General features: G+C 46.0%; 1 protein-coding gene across 10 annotated transcripts in view; it reads left to right on the plus strand.

Annotated features, from left to right (window-relative positions):
• The window catches only part of Srrm1 (Serine-arginine repetitive matrix 1), a 310,368-nt gene extending 293,101 nt beyond the window's left edge, over positions 1 to 17,267 (plus strand). For 7 of the 10 annotated variants that reach the window (XM_077682629.1, XM_077682628.1, XM_077682632.1 and 4 more), the window contains 3 exons: positions 869 to 1,075; positions 4,437 to 4,592; positions 16,177 to 17,267. In XM_077682629.1, the coding sequence (XP_077538755.1) occupies positions 869 to 1,075; positions 4,437 to 4,592; positions 16,177 to 16,329 (516 nt within the window). In that variant the 3' untranslated portion in view covers positions 16,330 to 17,267. Of the gene's footprint in view, positions 1 to 868; positions 1,076 to 4,436; positions 4,593 to 6,977; positions 7,084 to 13,415; positions 15,025 to 16,176 lie in introns of those variants that run through there. The other 3 variants (XM_077682630.1, XM_077682631.1, XM_077682635.1) reach the window with 3 other exon arrangements.
• Positions 17,268 to 18,992: the final 1,725 nt, after the last annotated feature.

The raw sequence follows: 18,992 nt of genomic DNA on the forward strand, positions 1-18,992 counted from the left end.
TGAAATACGTGTATCTGTGGTGCAAACGACCATAAAAAGTCTGAGATTTTTCAACCGAAATTGAGAGGAGCACGACCATTACGGCCAGGCTGAAGTGGCATTGCAGCCGGCCCAGCCGGTGAGTGAGCGGCCACACGCGGCCAGCTGGCCGGAGAAAACCTGTGCGCAACGCTTTGCCCTCACAGCAGACCTAGGAGGAGTGCGCACGGCGGAGCTCAACTGTTTTTCTTGGCTGGCCGTAGGAAAAAGCGCAGGGCCTGCCGGCCACAATGTCACCTTTACTTCAAGGCTGTTTACACGATCCGCCGTCAGGTGCAGCGTTGCCTGCGACGGAGCTATTTCAAGCATTTATAGCTAATTAATGCATTTGACGGGGCTACCGGTCTTGTCTCAGTTGGTTTGGTGGTACGTAGTGTACGTTCAAAGCAAATTTGGCAAAGGTGAAATTTAAGTGCAGCTGGCCTTTACGGATACTAAGTCGGGGCACTCTTCATCGTGAAACATGCAACTAAAAACACTGCCGCTGCTGTCAACATTTTGCTAAAGGCTGTAATATCCTCACTTCCTGCCACTTTAAGGGCAGTGCAGTGCATGTGGTATGCCATAAAAAAAAATAGCTTTCCACCTTTCTCGTGACCATCTGATGAGTATACCGTAAAATCGGTCTACGAAATTTATAGTGGGCACATCGGTTCAGCTTGGAACCTGCAGGGTCTTTCGTTGGCAGCACCCATAGAAACGTGTGCACCAAGTACCAAGTTGCATTTGAAAACGGGCACGCAACAAGCAGGCGTGAGGTGGTTATGGTTTAAGCAGGAGGCTCGTTAGTTGCATTGCTCATTAACGCCGTGATTATCCGGCTGTGCAGGAGAGGGACGTCGTCGAGACAAAGCGGCCCACTTCAAGGCAGGAGCAGCCACCTCCGAAGCCGGCGCCAGAGCCGGAGTCAGAATCCGAGTCTGAGTCTGAGTACGAGGAGGTCGAGGTGGTGGCCAAGAGTCCACCCGCCTCTGCCGAGAAGCAGCCCGCAAAGAAGCCAAAGAAGAAGCGGAAGAAGGAGTCCGAGTCGAGTGAGGTGGGTGGCTTCCTCCAACATCCCTGCTCTGCAACGTTGCTTACGAGGAAGGGAGAGGGGGTGGAGACTTGCACGTGAGCACAGCTTTATGTGGTACTGTGATGCGCCGTATGAGGGATAAAGCAGCAAACTGCTTTTGGGATTTTTTGTTGTTGTTGTTGTTGTTGTGTGTAAATCAAACACCGGCCACAGTGGGAGGTAATCGGACAGATGTGTTCATCTGCCTATCGCACAAGTGAATGAATAGTGGGAACCAGGCGGTGACTGCAGTGAAAGAAGCTGGCTTGCATGTCCAGGGTAGTCCACTTATAACAATATCCAAGTGCCAATGAAATTCCATCGTTATAACTGGTAATTATAATGTTATAAGCAGGTTGCAAAATAAAAAAAACTAGGCAGAGCTCAGAACATTTTATTCACACGCAAGCAAGGTCGTACTACTACTAATTTGCAGCAAAGAAGCCATAGTGGTCCAGCTCTGTTTGCTGCATGCGGAGCTGGCACAGGTGAGCTGGCACAGGTCTTTTTCAAGGCCATCGATAAGTGCTTCACCTAGCTTAACAAAAAGTCCTTGGTGGAAACGAAGTCCTTGAAAGACGATATCATGCATTGGGCCTCCTGCAAAGACACTACCTGAGGCTTAGCAACCGCGTCGTCAGAGTCGTCACTGTCACCGCTGTCCGCAGCGTGTATCTGCACAATTATCGCCTCTTCACTGAGGCACTCGGACGTTTCCAAAACATCGGCCCTGACGTCCCCTTCCGCAGAAAAATGGAAGTAGTTGAAGAGGTACCCATTCACATTCAAAGCGGTGCGCATGTGACACAGCAAGCGAATGCACGAGCGGCGGCACTGGGAGGGGGTACGGAAGAAAAACTGCTCTCCTTCTCCTCTCTGTTCCTCATAAGCGGCGCAGTTGGCTCGTTTTCTGAGGGTTAGAAGAAATTCGAGGCGCAGTGTGGTGATCGCGATTCGCAGCTCGCAGTGCCGTCAACGCGTCGAGCCGGCGGCAGCTGGCGTTTTCGGTGCACGTTGTAACCGCATTTAATCATTATATATCGCGGCACTGGAGCATTATAATAAGCGGTTCATTTTACCATAGAAAGCAGACAAAAGTTGACAGTGCGATAGATGTTCATCATTATATCCGATGTACAGTTAAACGTTGTTATAACAAAATTGAAGGGACGCCGCGATTTGCTTGTTTTTGTTTTGTTTCTAATTTATATTCTAATCAATATTCTCTTTCTAATTTACATCGACTTGGGTACACCATTCGTTCGGCTCTGCTGATGATTGCATTATATACCGTAAAATAATTCAGACGATCATCTAGCCTTTCAAAATAATCTTAATCTGATTTCAAGCTGGTGTAACACCGGCTCATGACACTAAATTTAAATAAATGTAATGTAATGACATTTTGCCGTAAACGTATTAACTTTGATTTTCCGCATACCATAAACAACAATAACTTGCTAACGCGGGCGTCGTCGTACAAATATCTTGGCATCATTTTCACTCCCAATTTGTCTTGGTCGTACCACACCACTAGCATATGTGTAAAAGCTTCTCGGTCACTTGGTTATCTACGACACAACTTACACAATTCCCCATCTAGTGTTCGTAAACTTGCTTTTCTAGCATTAGTCCTTCTACAGCTAGAATTCACTTCTATATGGTCTCCGCATCAAAACTATCTAATTGACATGCTTGAGTCAATTCAGAATCAAGCTGCTCGTTTCATTTCATCTAATTACGACCAATACACTAGCATCACCCAGATTAAACATGAATACTCCCTTCAACCGTTACACACACGTCGCTCCTTAGCACTTTTATGCCTATTTCATAAATATGTTTACTCCTCGAGATCATCCGAGTTTAATCTTCGACACCCATTTACCACGTCACGTAGACTGTACAACCAGTTCAGCTTCTCACGCATTTATGCTACCACGCATGCCTTTGATTCATCTGCCCTCCCACGTGCTATACGCCTTTGGAATGATCTCCCCGACGTTATCGCATCTGTTTCATGCCACGAAACCTTTCGATGCCATGTATCTGATCATTACGCAGCGTAATTTTTTCACTCAACTTCAATTTTTGTGTACTTTTCATTTCATATGTTTCTGGCTTTTGGCGATATTCATTATCTCCGAAGCGCTCATATTGGCTGTGTCTTTTATGCATTCATCTACTTTTAATTGTATACATACCTACTTGCAGTAGCTGTAATACCATTTTTGTTAACTTGAGTTCATTTTCTTGACTTGTGTTTTTCCTTCTTCAAACATTGTATTTTCTGCGTTTTGACTCTTTACTTGTCTTTATTTTTTTGCCTTGTCGCATTTTTTCTTTTTCTGTCGTTAGTTCCCCTTTATAAATTATGTGCTCCCCCTTAATGCTATACCCTTCCATGGGCCCGTAAGGTATCCTGAATGAATAAATAAATAAATAATAGCCATAGCAGGCATATACTGCAAATATTGTGCACGGTACTTACCCTAAACAAATATAAGGTGAAATTGGATCTCGCCGCACGGCGGTACACAACAAAATAACTGCATTCCGGAGATGAAAAGCGAAAGTCACGCACCTACTTTATTGCACTTCAAAATAAGTAATTTGTATTTTAAACGGACTTTGGGGCAAAGAAGTTCGTAAGTTTGATGCATCCTTCTGATGCGAATGATGGCTAATGATGGCTCGGACAACTTCGTGCAGGATGCGAGTGCTTTTAGCATAACCGCCTGGTGCATTCGTGCGGCTAGAATCACGTACATAGTACGATAAAAGATAAAGCGTGCGCGCCGTGCGTGCTCTGTGCAGTGGCTGCATGCTGTGCGCAGCGAAAGGAAGGCGGAAGTCATTGCGCACCACCCAGCTTTTCTTGCGTTGCTGGAAGATGCATGGCGGGCGTTCTGAATTGCCAAAATACAGCTTTGCGCACTGTCGTGAAATTGTCTCAAAATTTTGTTTCCTAGCAAAATTTGTTCGTTATATCCCGTAATGGGCAAATTTTAGCTTGTTAAAATGAGGTTTTAAATATACTGGTTTCTACGGGGACTTTCAAGATGAATTATGATTTGCTCGTTATATTCATTATTTCATTATATACGCCTCATTATAACGAGGTATTGTTATCAACGGTATCGTTATAAGCGGGCTCGGCTGTATTCCTGCTTGGTAAAACCTCACTGGAATAGCTTGTCCATCCTTCCCTGGTGTGGTGTTTTCGGCCAATACCTGCGCCAGCAGTGGAGGTGATGCTGCAGCGTGGTTGTAGGCCATGCACGTGGGTGGTATGGCTTACCCTGGGGTGATGTTGAGCATGTGCATGCCCTCTCCCATGCAGTCCGAAGACGAGAGCACCCACAAGAAAAAGAAGAAACACAAGAAGCACAAGAAACACAGGAAGCACCGGAAGCACAAGAGGTCCAGCCGTCGAAGCGAAGAGGAAGACAGCGATGACGACGGCGAAGGCACCGACGAACAAGATGTCGACGAAGAGGTGAGATGCATTCACTGATGTTGTCATTCGTAGTGTCGTGCTTGGGGGGGGCACTGTTATTTAGATACATGCAGTGTCGGCTAGTAGCTGCTTTTGCTGTGTGAAAAGGTGGGACCGGAAATGTGATAGCTTTGAGTTCATTGCTTAAATTCAGATTCTCCATTCCCTTGCTTGTAACGTTTCTACTCACTATGGCCCTATACACTGGGGCTCTTCGATTTACAGTCTCGGACTCACCGCGGACTCCCAGAGAAGCAGTCCGGCATTTGATTTTCCCATGTATCCCTATGGCTTCGGGAATCCTTGGACTACCCGCGGACTATCCGCGGTGAGTCTGAGACTGTAAATCGGAGAGCCCCACTGTTAGCTCATTGCACGCCTCATAACCCTCCTCATTGATAAACATCTTTTAAAAATTACCCTTTACACCGATGTAATCTTACGCACATTTTGCACTCCTCTCATCAATAAAACTTCTTATTAGATGCTGTTGCACCAAATACAGTCGATCCCTGCGATACTGAAATCCCACAAGTACAAAATTCCCGCCACAACGAAATATTTGGACACCCATAGACGCCCATGTATTTCATAACTCGCCGCAACGAAATGTTTTTTGGGAAGCGATCCCGCATTAACGAACTTCGCTGCAAGTCCGGTCAGCATTTTACCTCCCCATTGGAGGCTAACAATGTCCAAAGAGTGCGCCCCCCCCCCCCCCCCTTCCCCTTTTTTTTGACTCAAAATGCGTACTTTTGCCACAGCACGCTTGCATGGCCGCCGCCTTATTACAAAAAAGACCATGCAGCAGACCCCGAAGGCAGCCTCACCAGGGGGAGGCACATGGTGACTTACGACGCGGCTTTGGCTTGGGCTACGTTAGCAACACTCGCCCGGTACCACTGAACAGAGCGCATGGGTTTGTTGTGTGTGCACCGATCAGCACGTTCACTCTCAGTAAGATGCCTCTGCCAAGCCGAAAGTGGAAGCTTTTATCACTATAAGATAAGGCACCCATCATCACCCCAGTCAGAGTGGCACAAGTGAAGCAAGGGAGGATAGCACCAATGAGCTTGGAACGGCCTGCAGCTTGCCCTACCATTTTGAAAAGCGAACGCGCCACTCTTCAATGGCGCACGCATGCAAAACAAAACGGTGACGGCCGGGGCTTTTCTGGACGTCCACAAAGCGGGGCTCACTTAGCTTTGTGAACAGTATCAGAACAACGACGTGCCGCTGTATGGCAGAGTTCGTCAATCACAGAAGAAGCTGGACTTCACTTGCATGCTCTGACATACTCGGTGCCGAGGACCAACGAGGAAAGCGTGCAGAGAAGGCGAACCCGCGAAATGCTTTGGATGCGTTCGACATGATGCCGTTGTTCGTAGGTGCGCGCAACGACTAGTCGCTAACCCCTTCTTGCAGTGTAAGAGCTGAGCTGTGAAGTTGCTGTTAGGTGAGGCTCGCAAAGTAATATAACCGACTTTCGGAAATAAATTGTCAGCTTGTGGCCGATTTTTCTGAAGCTTATGTTTCATTCTTGCGGTAACGAAATTCCCACAAAAGCGAATTTTCGGGCTTTCCCTGGCGGTTTCGTTATTGCGAGTTTCGACTGTAACTCTACTAAAGAAGACCATGCAACGGTCAGGAATAAATTGAAGCACCTAGGGACGCTTTATTTGTTTTATTTTTCGTGCTGCATGGCATGCGCAGAGGCGGGCAAAGAAAACCATTTCTCAAATCTTTCTTTGCGTGTGCCCGTACATATTTCCAACCAAACGAAGTAATCATTGGCTAATTCCGGTGAAAAGTAGGAGTGCAAGCAACTGTAGGGAAAACGTTTTACCACGTGTTTAGTTTGTGACACATTGAGACGGAGTATTAGGGGGAAGATAAGGATACAATCTTCTAGTTGGATAAGGCTAATAAATTGCATTGTCAAGCATCGCAAAGCTACGGAAAGGGGCTCCACTAACACGGGCCATCTCCTTCACTTGCCCTAAACGCGTCTGGATGTTCTACAAACATGATGTGGAAACTGCAAAGGCCTTGTTTGGCTAGTGGTGGCTTTGTATTCACTTGTTGCTGTGCTGGAACAAGGGCCTTTTGTCTGGTCTGGGCACCTACTGCACATCAGAGAAAGCGAGGGAGATAGGAGATCAAAGCACATTCCTGTCTTGAAATTCGCAATCGCTTGTGCGTCCTTTGCCAGTGACCATTTGCTGAGAAGGCTACAGAATGGTCGCTCTTTTGCTGCTAAGGGGGCTGCTTACTGAACCCTCTCTCTCGTTTCCCTCTATTTTCTTTAAGAGGTTGCGGGCTTTCATTTCTCATATGATGTTGCCTCTATTGCCTTGCACATGTGGTTGGGCAAAATCTTTTCAGGTGCCTCTTGAGACTTGTTTGAGTAAAGTCCTGCCAAACCTAGTCGCCATCTTCTCATGATTTCTTGATCAAAAGAAAAAATAATGACTCTAAGGTGGTAGTGCAGGTATGTGCTTTTCAAGGGTCCAAGGTCCTGAATTGTGGAAACTACTTAGAGGGGGACACTGGTCTGGAGGACATTTGTTATTTTTTGGCCTATGTGCCTGAGATTTACACATGAAGTGTATTTTAACATCCTGAGCGCAACTGTGCAGTTTTCATCAATGTGGCTTAAGTTCAAAGTTGTGCAACATGTAATGCCGTTCCGGTGCGGGCGATTTTTTCATTATCTACTGATGAAATACTCGGGTACTTTTTATCCCTTTGGGCCCTGAAAGGTCTGGGGAGTGCAATTATACTACTGCAGTAATTTCAGCGTTGTTTCTGCAATTGCTGTGAACTTATTAAATTCCAGGTCATCGATTACCAAAGTTTTCGTAAAACGAACTGCATTAAAACATTGTGCTAGCAAAAAGATATTCCATTATTTTTGTAATTTTATTGCACTCTTCAGTTCATAAGCTTTCGAATGCAGCAAAAATTATACAAGTCTGACCAGTACATCCCAAGATAATGTACCCGGCAGTTGACCTCACGGGGGGAAAAGTTGCCCTGAGAAAACAAGGCGCGGAGTTTGGAAACATAAGTAAAAATGGTCATTTAGGCAACTTCAAAGGGCAACAGCTTTGTAAATACTTATGGTACAGCTATAATATTTTGCAGGTACATTCTTTGGGGACCTGTAGCCTTACATAAAATTAAAACAAAAAAAATGAATTCTTTGGCAAATTTTCGGTCCTCAAGACCAGTGTCCCCCCTTAAAGTTTTTAAAGAATGTAATAACTATGTTGTAATTTTTTTCGTCAGGAGGGAACAATTCTGATATATGAATTGTTGTTGAAAAACTAATTCAGTGCGAACAACATAATCTGAAATCTCGGTCGTGACCAAATTGCATACTAGTTTGGTGTCATTGCTGTAATTCAGCTGGCAGAAACAAAGGACTCATTTTACTGCTGTCCTTATAAACAAGTTAAGCTTCTACACTTCACAAAGACAGTGAAATAAGTCATTGCATGAGTTCAACTACACAAAGCAGCTACAAGTAAAAAGTCAAATCACAATGGTAAAAAAAATCGATATATTTGACACCAATGAATATTGGAGGTTGGGCTGCTTTTTACCAGTGATAAACTGCAAATATCCTTTAGCTGCCTTCTCGCATAAAGATGGCATGTTGTGGTCTACTTCGCTTGATGCATGATGTCCAATAATAGTGCTTGTTTGTGACTTATAACAACTGAAAAATACCGTATTTATTCGAAAATAGGTCGAGCACGAATATAGGTCGACCCCCTAAAAATTGAAATCGCCGGAAAAAAAAATAATATATTCGATTATAGGTCGACCCATACTTTTAAGAAAAAAACTTGAGGAAACTTTTTAAAACTCCCATTTATTTACAACGCGGTCACCTCACTGGTCGGAGCCACACACTGCGTCGTCGTCGGAACTTGCGCCGCATGCGCCGCAGTTCATTACCCCCCCCGCCCCCGACTGGCTTTGAAGGCTGAACGGCCAGTCCCGCCTCGCAGCGCTAACTGTTGAGCTTTGGTCTGAATATCTTCGCAGGACACTCGGTGTCCTTTCGCACGCTCCTCTTCCACGTGCAGCTGGAGTTTTTCCTCGAGAGCATCATGCCTCCCACCACGAAACGCACGACGCAGTCCCCTACAAGCAAAAAGTTCGTCCCGCTGTTTCCGCCATCCCCTGATCAGCTTTTCATTAACGACTAACTCTCGTTGAGCGGCGCAGTTGTTCAAGTTCTCAGCAAACAGGATCACCCGGCGCTTAAAGTCCGACGTGACATGGTCAACATGGTGACATCGCGAAATGCGCACGAGGAAAACGTTGTGTGCGGAAATCACAACGAAGCAAACACAAAGAAAGCGCATGAAACGGAGAACGGGAGATAGTAGAGACAGCGAGCGAAGCAGGCAACGCCGTTCCGTTCACGAGGTGGCTACGCTAGGTGGCGAAAGTCACCTTTACCCCCACCTCACGCTAGCCGCTACCGCGGCTCCGAAGTCACCAAGCCAAGCCAATCTGGCTCTCTAGCCAGTACGTAAGCTCGTTCGCGCGGTTCGGCCGCAGGTAATGCGCGATAGCCGGCAGTGACTGTGGGTGGTTTTCTCGGTTTTCTTACGCTGATTGTTTTGTTATTTTTTTCTATATTTTCTTGCCTGTCTTTGTTCTAGATGCTCCGCGCTGCCGCCTCAAATTGAGGAGCGCCGGGCGGAGAAACGGATCGCTCGGTGCGCTCGCCATTTTTGATCACGACTATAGGTCGAGGTTTTTCGGTCACGATTATAGGTCGACCCTCAATTTTTAAGCACATTTTCGGAAAAAAAAGGTCGACCTATATTCGAATAAATACGGTAGCTTTTATATATAGTAATTCCTCGTTACTCGAGCTCGGATATCTCAAAATATAGGCTAACTGTTTTTTTTTGCATGGATGTACCTCCCATAGGTGCTATGTTTTTGCCCCCTTTATCTCAAAGCTTTTTTCGATTATTTTGATATGTTGTCAAAGAGAAAATGAGGCAAAGGCCGTTACAGAAATCTGAGAAAGCACCCGCCGCGGTGGTTCAGTGGCTAAGGCGTTGTGCTGCTGAGCACGAGAACGCGGGTTGAATTCTTGGCTGCGGCGACCGCTTTTCTTGTGGAGGCGAAAAACAAAAATGCCCTTGCGTACGAGATTTCCGCACACGTTAAAGACCCCCAGGTGGTCAAAATTAATTTGGAGCCCTCCACTACGGCGCACCTTATTGCCTGCATTGCATCGGCACATTAGACCCTACAATCAATTGAAAGCCGAGAAGGCCTGCATTCGAAGGCTTAGCCCCCACTACGCGCCAAACGCGGTTGTAAATGGAAAATTTAAGCGGAGTACACGCTGTATGAGGCCGGTGTCCCCGTTACTGCAATGTTGTCCGACGCCTACGTGGTTTAGGTAGCTGTGGATGATGCAGCTGATCATGCGGACAAAGAGGAGCCTTGAGAAGTGCCTACAACGGCAGAAACAAGGAACTTGCTGCGTCTGCTGTGTAATAAGGTAGAATGTAGCGGCGGCGATTAACAATTGATGCGATGCCGTGAGTAGCTCGAAGATACTTTTATGGGACCATTTGCGAATGCGATACAGGCGAGCATCGTGCAGTTCCTTCCGCAATAATAAAAATTTGTTTTACCTGCGAACTATTTTTCGTTTGCTACGAAAGCTCCCCTGTGCTGTGGAGCTTTTGTTACCAGCACTCGCTCTTCTTTCAGCCGGCTAAAAACCTTTGGAATTTTCCTTAACTCGAAACTCCGCTTATCTCGAAATTTTTAGCAAATTTTACGACTTCGAGTTAACGAGGAATTACTGTGTGTATAAATGTATATATACAGCTGAACCCACTTATTCCCAGATATAAAGGTGTATTGGTTATAACGACCATATTTCGGTGCACTTGCGACTTTCCTATGCTACCCAAGTGAAACTGTGTCCAGACTAACCGAACATTTTTCAAAGCATCCTGCTTTTACTACGAACACTTCCAGCACGGTCAAGGTAAAAATATGGTGGATACGAAATGAAAAAAAAATATCAGGACAGTCCTTAAAGCATAAAAGAGGTGGCGTGCTGGTGCGTTCATTGCTTCGGTTTAATCACAAAGAAGATATCTCGGATCGGCAAGCACAACCCGCATATTTCGTACGCCGCAACTGAGATCACTAACTGTCAAGGCATTTCTCCCGAGGCAGAATGGCAGTGAGGGAGAAAAAACAATGAGGTAGCGTGCAGCCTGATGGGAGCATGACGCCACCTGAGTCGACACAAACGTGGCACTGTGTGCTGCAAAAAGCACCGGTGGTTACTTAGCTGCCCTCTAGAGATCGTGGTCCGCCAACACTTCAGTTGCACAGTTACTGATAACAAATTATGATGACATTCAAACTTTCGAACTTCGCTCTTCACCGGCCAGAGCGACGGAGCTCCCGGTACGCTCAGTCTGGTGCGGCTGATAGCTATCGAAGCCATCACGGCGAGTGGAGATTTTGAAGACGTCTGAAAAAAATTTTTTCGCAGGCATTGTGCCGGTAGCGGCAGGTTCGACACAAACACAGTTTAGTTTGTTTGTAAGCAAGCAGCACGTGTCCCTTCATGAAGCGAAAATGCTTGACTTGTCATTGGAGGGGTTGTTCGACATGTTCGCTAATTTGCGCGCATTTTTTAAAGGCCGAGTCCATAGAACTACTTCTATATAACGACCACTTTGGTGGCACTTTCGAGTTCGTTATGAGTGGGTTTGACTGTATACAGTAAGATCTCGGTGATACGAATTTCAAGGGGTCGCGTGAAATATTCGTATCATCAGAGCACACAAAATGAAGGATAAATAAATTTGTTTGCAGTAGAAAAAAACTCTTTATATCCGTCTGCATTGTCTTTTTACTAAGATCTTCCATGATTGATTTCTGAAAGGCATAAAATTGTGTACAAGTGATTTAATGAACAGTAAAATCTCAGTGATACGAATTTTAACGGGTAGCGTGAAATATTCGTATCATCCAAAATTCATATCATCTAAACATACACAAAATGAAAGATAAATTTGTTTGCGGGAGAAAAATTCCTTATATCCGTCTGCATTGTCTTTTTACTAAGAACTTCAACGATCGACTTCTGAAAGGACTAAAATTGTGCACAAGTGATTTCACGAATGTTTTCGCCCGCCACTGCACGCCTCCGCATGTCAAGCGCCAGGACCAGGCGTGTTTCAGCCCACAGAAAACAAGTCAGGCTGGCTTGAGTGGGTGGCTCAAGGACGGTCTCTACCATCCTTTCCTCGGCATGCCAAGCATGGTCCAATCTTTTCGATGGAGCGAACAGTGAGAGATCGCACGGCTGCGTGATGTTGGGCTTGGCGAACATGGATCCCGCCAAGGTCTCGCTCGCTTCGCTCACTGCGCGACTGCTGGCTGTCAAGTTCGTACAATCTGCAGCAGGGCAACACGCGTTCAGGACAACTGGCGCTTTTGGTATTGTAAGCAATGCAGTTTGGCTAGGAAATATTACGAATTTGTGTCACACCGAAATTTGTACCAGCCGTAGTGGTATCATCGGGATTTTACTGTATACAGGCACACACACATGCACGCACACACACAAAGAAAGGGATACCACCTAGAAAATATAGCTGAATAATGAGAATGAGGTTGTCATTTGCTAGTTACACATATCTCCACTTTTGAGCTACAGTCATGAGTGCAACCTACAATGTGTTCACTTTTTTTTAAGTGCAGAGCACTTTAGGCGCTCGCCTTGTCGTCCTACCACGCTCGCTCGACCCAAGTATTAGAACACCAAGGCGGTGTCCCGCGCTAACGCTGTTGTTCGCGGCGTACCTCAGAGGCTTTGAAAGCCAAGTGGTTTACATAGTCATAAGCATGCGAAACTCATGAAACGCTGGCGCTTGTCATACATCTTCCCATTGTTTAGCTCAAAGAAAAGGTACATTTGAGGAAAAATGTACGTAGTTGACAGGCAGCGCCGTGTTCCTTTAGTTAAGGACGCCCGTTGGGTTGGTTTTGATGATAGTAAATAGTAAACGCAAAATGTGGCAGTGCAACGCCGGCACGTGCGGGGATAAAAGCACAAAAAGAATAGAACTCCCGCTGGCGCAGTTTCAGGCAGGGGGCGCGCGAGCTCTGCGAAGGCGGGCAATTGGAATTGCATTTTATGCTACCAGTGAGCGGAGAGTGGCGCTACAGCCCGTTATGGCGAATCACTGCTCTGCACTGTCGACAGCTTTCACATTGAGTGGAACGGCTTTAATTTTTTTGTAATCCTAGCTTGCAAGATAGATGTAACTTTTGAGATTTGTGGTGCCGAACATCACAGTGGATTTAGGGGCAGTGTTAGTCTGTATGTTTTTATTTTAAAAAATTATTTTGCAGTTTGTACGGTGTGTTAGGACTTTGGATGTGATTCTATCTGTTAAGTCATTGTGCTATATTACATTAGGTTGCATTTAAGGTTTATAGTATGTGCAGTTATCTTGCTCTCCTCCTAGGTACAGCCTAATATTAATGAGGTCCTACTACCAGTGATCTCGTTCTTTGGCCTAAAGTATCCCCTCGATGGAGTGTAGAGCTTTTACTGCATTTATAGGTTGGCTGCAAGCTCTTACTGTTTTCTTAGATTGGCTGAACTTTGCAACTAAGTTTGCACACACTTTCAGCAGTGTGCTTTAGTCTTACTAATCAGTGCTGCGAAGTCCACTTTGTTGCAGTTTTCATCAAGCCTTTCTACTTGATGCTAAAACTGGTCAAATTTATTATTTTTTTCAGATCTAGAAACATAATGGATGCCTTTCATGCGACGTCACCAGAACATGCCATTTTCTGTGCGCTGGAGCTGCTAATCAAATTTTGTTCAAGGATGTGGCAGTACCTTGTTTTTGTTGATTACAGAAATACGTATTTAGTGCAGCAGTGAGGTCAGTCATTGCGAAGCCTTATGTTTCGTTGAACCTTTGCAAAGTAGCCTGCCTTGGCCTGGCTCTGGTGTTGCACACTTGTATTTGTGCACGGCAGGCCTGCCTGTATTCGTATGCGTCATGATTTTTGATAAGCGTTATAACGATTCCACGAGCGCACGATTTGCGCTGTAGTCATGCACTCATTATGCAGGCCGTTCCGCGGAACTGAGACTCAAGATTGGTATTAGAAATTCTAAATTTTCCAGCAACAAAGTAAATAACCATCACACCCAAAAATTGAATTTTGATTCATGTCACACCTACATCTCTCAATATTTCATACATGCACCGCTGTAGTGAACACTTTCATTCAAGGAATCCTTGCAGTATTCGCAAGGATTCCTTCGGTATTCGCAATTTTTTTAGTGCATCGCAAATTTGTAATTTGGGCGCTCTGCATATTTCCTACTAGGTTCACTCATGAGGCAGTTGTCCTCAGTAATTTGTTAAATATTTGGTGACGTGGTCCATGACACCTTGAATAAATTTTATTTGTTGCAGGAAAATTTAACATTTCTAATTTTAATGTTCAGTCAAGCACCCGCTATGTTTTGTTTCATATGAATAGTTTGAATGGCAATACAAATTGTCTACTTGTATACCCACTGCCGATCTTGAAGCTGAGGGTTCTATCTTTGTGCATTAATAATTCGTTTTGTTAGCTGATTTTTATTATGCTTTGGTGTGTACTTCCTTCCCAAATATTTTGTCTTTTTGATGGCAGGGCACAACTTTTCGCTTTTAGTGGAATTTTCTGCAAGAATACGAAGTCATCTTGTTGAGCTCTACCAGAAATTGAAGTGGGGCTGTCTGTCTGTCATGCTGGTAAAAAGAGAGAGGCTAGGATGTTCTTTGCTCACCCACCCATGAGGCCCCATGTTCTTTTATAAATGTGGCCAGACCATAGATTTCCAGCAATACTTACTAGGTATGTCACGTAGAGAAGCTGCATTGACGCCGCTGCTGCAACAGACGAGGACTAGTAGAATTTTCTGTTCTTGTTGTTTCTGAAGCGGGCCTTTATATTTACCATCTTTTCTTCTATGAGATCATATGTTCCGTTGTGAAGTGGAATGGCAACGATCATAACTTGCCTTACTCTTATTGCCTCACCACCCGAGAGGCCCTGTGATAACATTCGTGCGTAAAAATGATGGCCTATAACTCAGACCTCTAGAAAACAAGTTCTCAATTTCTGTCAAAATCATTCAAAAAAACCAAGATCACCATGTACTTCGGGAAATCAAAGCCAAGCAAGAGACGGGCTCACAGCCATGTACTGGTTGACTGCCTTCGCAGGTCGCTTCGATGTTTCTTAAATGCAGCGGCACTAACACTCCCGTCAATCATTTTTTTTTGCATGTTGCTGAATGGAACGCTGCTTCTGCTATAATAAAGCCACCCTGTTTTTCAAAGAACTCACTGCTGCTCCATATTCTTCACCCTTCTGCTGCTGGCACCACGCATGCACTTTCTGGGACTCCACCTCCCACTTCCCTGTTCAGTTACAGTTTCCCAAAGCACGGAGAAAAACCTGCATGCATTATTATTATTTCAACAGCGTATCCCAAGCATCTGCTTTCAGTGTGTTCATGGAGGGCCTTTGTGCTTGTGGGTGAAGAGGGAAAACGTGCGAGTGTTTTCGGGAAAGCAGGAGAGGGGCTTTTCACAAGCCTTAGTATAGTTGTCTGGGCTTTCTTTACCCTTGCGGCTTTTGTCTCGCTATTGTAGAGTGCTTTAAGATTTACTGTGTGCCCAAGCAGCCTGTGTGAGGGTGCAGTTCTTCCAAAAGCTTGTGTTGGAGTCACCCTTGATGACTTTGACACTTGTTCTATTTTCATGCCTTCAATCTTCTGCAATCTTCTGCTCGTCGCTCTGCATAGCCCTTGTTTAACCCCAAGTGGAAACTGGAATCGGCAAAGTTCAGTTACACTGCGCTCAGTAAGGGGTTGAAGCAGGGTAGAGGCAATCACAATGTGTAATTCATACTATGGACCTCAGCCAGCCTTGGCTTCAGATGGGCATAAGCATAATCTGCTGAAGCGGTGTGCAGAAAAAGAAAGGTCGAGAGATGGAGTCTGGTTGTTTAGCATCGTTGTACCGAGAAAAAGAAAGATTGTTATGTTAAAAGCAGTGGTATCACGTTTGCTGAAAAGCAGGAATGTTATACTACCGTCATCGTGCCAGTGATGGAGCCTAGTTGTCTAACGTTGTTGTACCACCGAAAAAAATAGATTTTTCATTAAAATAACTTTGTGCCAGTAGTGATGGCTGTGCTGTGGCCTCTTTTGAATAAGGAAGCTACAGCTTTGTGTGGTCAAGAGCGCCGTTCACCAGCGGCAAGGGAATACAGTCACCACTCCAAACTCCCCCTTCTCAACCCCCGTTTCCCAACTTCCTGTTACTAAACTAACCGCATGCCTCAAATCGAGCACGCAGCCACTCTAGGGGCACGCCATGCAGCATGGCGGATAACATCCCTGTGGGAGTCCCTAAGATGTGACGGGAGACACGTGTGCAGTGCGCTGCCTGCGGTTTCTCACGGCGAGCCCCTCCCCTCTCCCTTCCAGAGGTCGGAGGAAGACAAAGCGGAGGAGCTGGAGCGAAAGTTGCGCGAACAGGCCCTCCGGTCGCTGCAAAAGGCCCGCAGTAACTCTTGCGACGATTCGCAGGGGAGCTCGGCCGCCGCCGCAGCGGCCGCGTTTGTGGCCGCAGCAAACTGACTCCGCCCCTCTCCGGTGGTGTTCCCCCTTGGACTGGCCCGCTCGTAATCCACTGCAGGCGTCGGGGCCCGTTTCCCCAGCAGCAAGAAACGTTGCCTCTCCTTGCTTCTGTTCCCCTCTCCCGGCCACCACTGTCTTGCTTACTCTGAGATGCTCATTTCGTGTCATGATTAAATTAAGAAGAAAAACAGAGCTCTGTGTGGTGTTAGCGTTGCTTGTTTCTTAGCCGCCTTGTTTTGTCCAGTATGGGCGTGCATGGCTGCTAGCATGCATAGGCACACACATTTGCGCGCCCCTTTGTGTCATATTGGTCTGGTTTTCGGAAAAAGGCGTTATTTGGGACTATGCTCTGTCCATACAGTCGTTAGTGGACTTTTAAGTGCTACGTAAATTTGAATCATTACATTGGGGCCTGTTGTTGATTGTGGTACCTGTGCATACACCTTCGCACTTCCAGGGCGTACAACACGCTAAAACGTTGCAACACGCTAAAACCTTGACCGTAAAGCGTGGCAATTTCATTGACAGAAGTCTGTGACTAGTAGCATTCCTCTTGTCTTTCTGCTGTTCTCTGGTTTAGAATAGTACTGATTCATTATTTTGCTTTTGTTTGCAACAGTGCTTGCCGTGCCCAGACGCACTGGTGACCTTGCATGCCCTGGTGGATTTTGAGCAGGCTGCCGCTGTGGTATACCTAGTATTTGTAAAGATGAGAAAGGAGTGTGGTGGTATCTCTTGTATAAAACTTGTAGAGTTTGGTGAAATGCTATGCTAGAGCTGTGCACATAAGCTTTTGAAAATGGGCCATCCTGCCACTGTCACCACATGATTCATGTAGACGCCATCGTTCTTTTTGCGCTCTTCTTAGGTTGTGTCTCTTTCTTTGAGATGGAGCCTGATGAGAGAAATGGTGAAATAAATACCTTTTTTTGTACTTCCTTTTCTTGTCGTGTGAATTGATCTACATATATACAGACGTGTTGGTACATGCGAGGTTTTTATTTTTTTGTAACGTGTTGGTACATGCGAGGTTTTTATTTTTTTGTATTAATGCCATGAAGAAAAAGGCTGTGAATACCCTCTGACAGGTGGATTCATCAGTCACGATCTTAAAGGAGCACTGACACCAATTTTCGGCGTTAATATTATTGCACAGTACACTTCCTTCACTCAACAGAATACCCTGGCTGAAATATGAGCGGCCTGCGACACGAAGAACATAGTTCAATTGGGTCTCATTTATTGCGCTGACGGAGCAGCGCGCGGAGCGGCACTCAGCAAATAGACATCAGCGTGACATCACCCCATGAAGCCAAAAGAAGTGACGCGACAGCGCTCGTCAAAAACTCGTGGCGTCGCTTCACGCGCGCGGCCCCACGAGCGCCTAGCGGGCACAACACCCTCTCAAGCGGGCGCCTGTGACGTCCGCACAAAGCGGTGAGGTCAGGCCGGGATTCTGTCATGCGCCGTTCGGGATGAAAGTGCGGGAATTTGAAACAAACCATTTTCAGACCGTTCAATGTAATTAACTATCGCGCGCTGCAGTATTTGAAGTGCTGTTTCAGCTTCGCCAGGCCATTAAGCATCGATAAAAGCGTAACATAAAATTTTCGTGTCAGTGCTCCTTTAAAGGGGCCATGCAGACCAAACACAAGTTTGGTTCATTCGAAAAATTGCCTCATCAGAATCATACTGACACCACTTTTAACGTAACTCAAACAAGCTATATAGTTAGGAAAGAAGTGAATGGCCATGCGACCCACTAGCTCATTGCCCACAACAGAACCTATGATGTCATATGTACCAGCTCTGCGATTGGCCGAGGCCGGCAAAAGCAAATGCACATTAGGAAGAGCTTATAAGCTTGCCGAACGAGCTATTTGAACCTAAATGTAATGCATATTCATTTTACAGCAGTAATAATGGTGGGGTAAACAATGAAAATTACGATAATAGACTTCAACATATAAGTACCGGTGCGCACTGCACTTCGTACTGGGTGCACTATGCTTGTTTTAGCTGCACAGCAGTCCACCGCTTTGGAGTTGTCTTACACGACACCGGCCGAATGGCGTAAGCGGCAACCTCTTACGGGACCCTGTTTGTCCAGGATACCCCATGTTTCACATACAATTACTTTCTACAGTAACAAAAACGCCAGGTGCAAATACAGTCACAAAGTAAAGGCATAAAACGGCCCGTCGCAGTAGGTGGCGCCATCTAGGTTGACTAACAGTAAACAGGGCTCCACTTCACACTGCGTTTATTTTGAGAGAGAGAGAGAGAAAAAATTTTTATTTCTCCAGCAGAGGCTGATGTGTGGGCGTCGCCCCGTGGAAGGCGTCCCTAGTCCGGGATGCCTTGACTTCGGCTGGCCGTCCGTGCTCGGGTCACCAACTTAAGCTGGATATCCGGGTCCGGGCTGGCCAGGGAAGCCCTCCACTGCTCGAAGGTTGGGTTGGAAAGGGGGGGCAAGTCTGGAGTTCGTTGGCACTCCCATATGATGTGGTAGAGGGTGCCAGGCTGGGGACAGTAAGCGCAGAGGGAAGGTTGTTGGGTGGGGAAGATGAGGTGGAGGCGGGTGGGATGTGGATACGTATTCGTTTGGAGCCGCCGCCAAGTTGTAGCGTCCTCTCTGGAGAGGCGCCAGTGTGGTGGTGGGA

The sequence above is a fragment of the Haemaphysalis longicornis genome, unplaced genomic scaffold (assembly GCF_048455015.1).
Source record: "Haemaphysalis longicornis isolate Haplotype H1 unplaced genomic scaffold, Haemaphysalis longicornis Haplotype H1 scaffold_9, whole genome shotgun sequence".
Classification (NCBI taxonomy): domain Eukaryota; kingdom Metazoa; phylum Arthropoda; class Arachnida; order Ixodida; family Ixodidae; genus Haemaphysalis; species Haemaphysalis longicornis.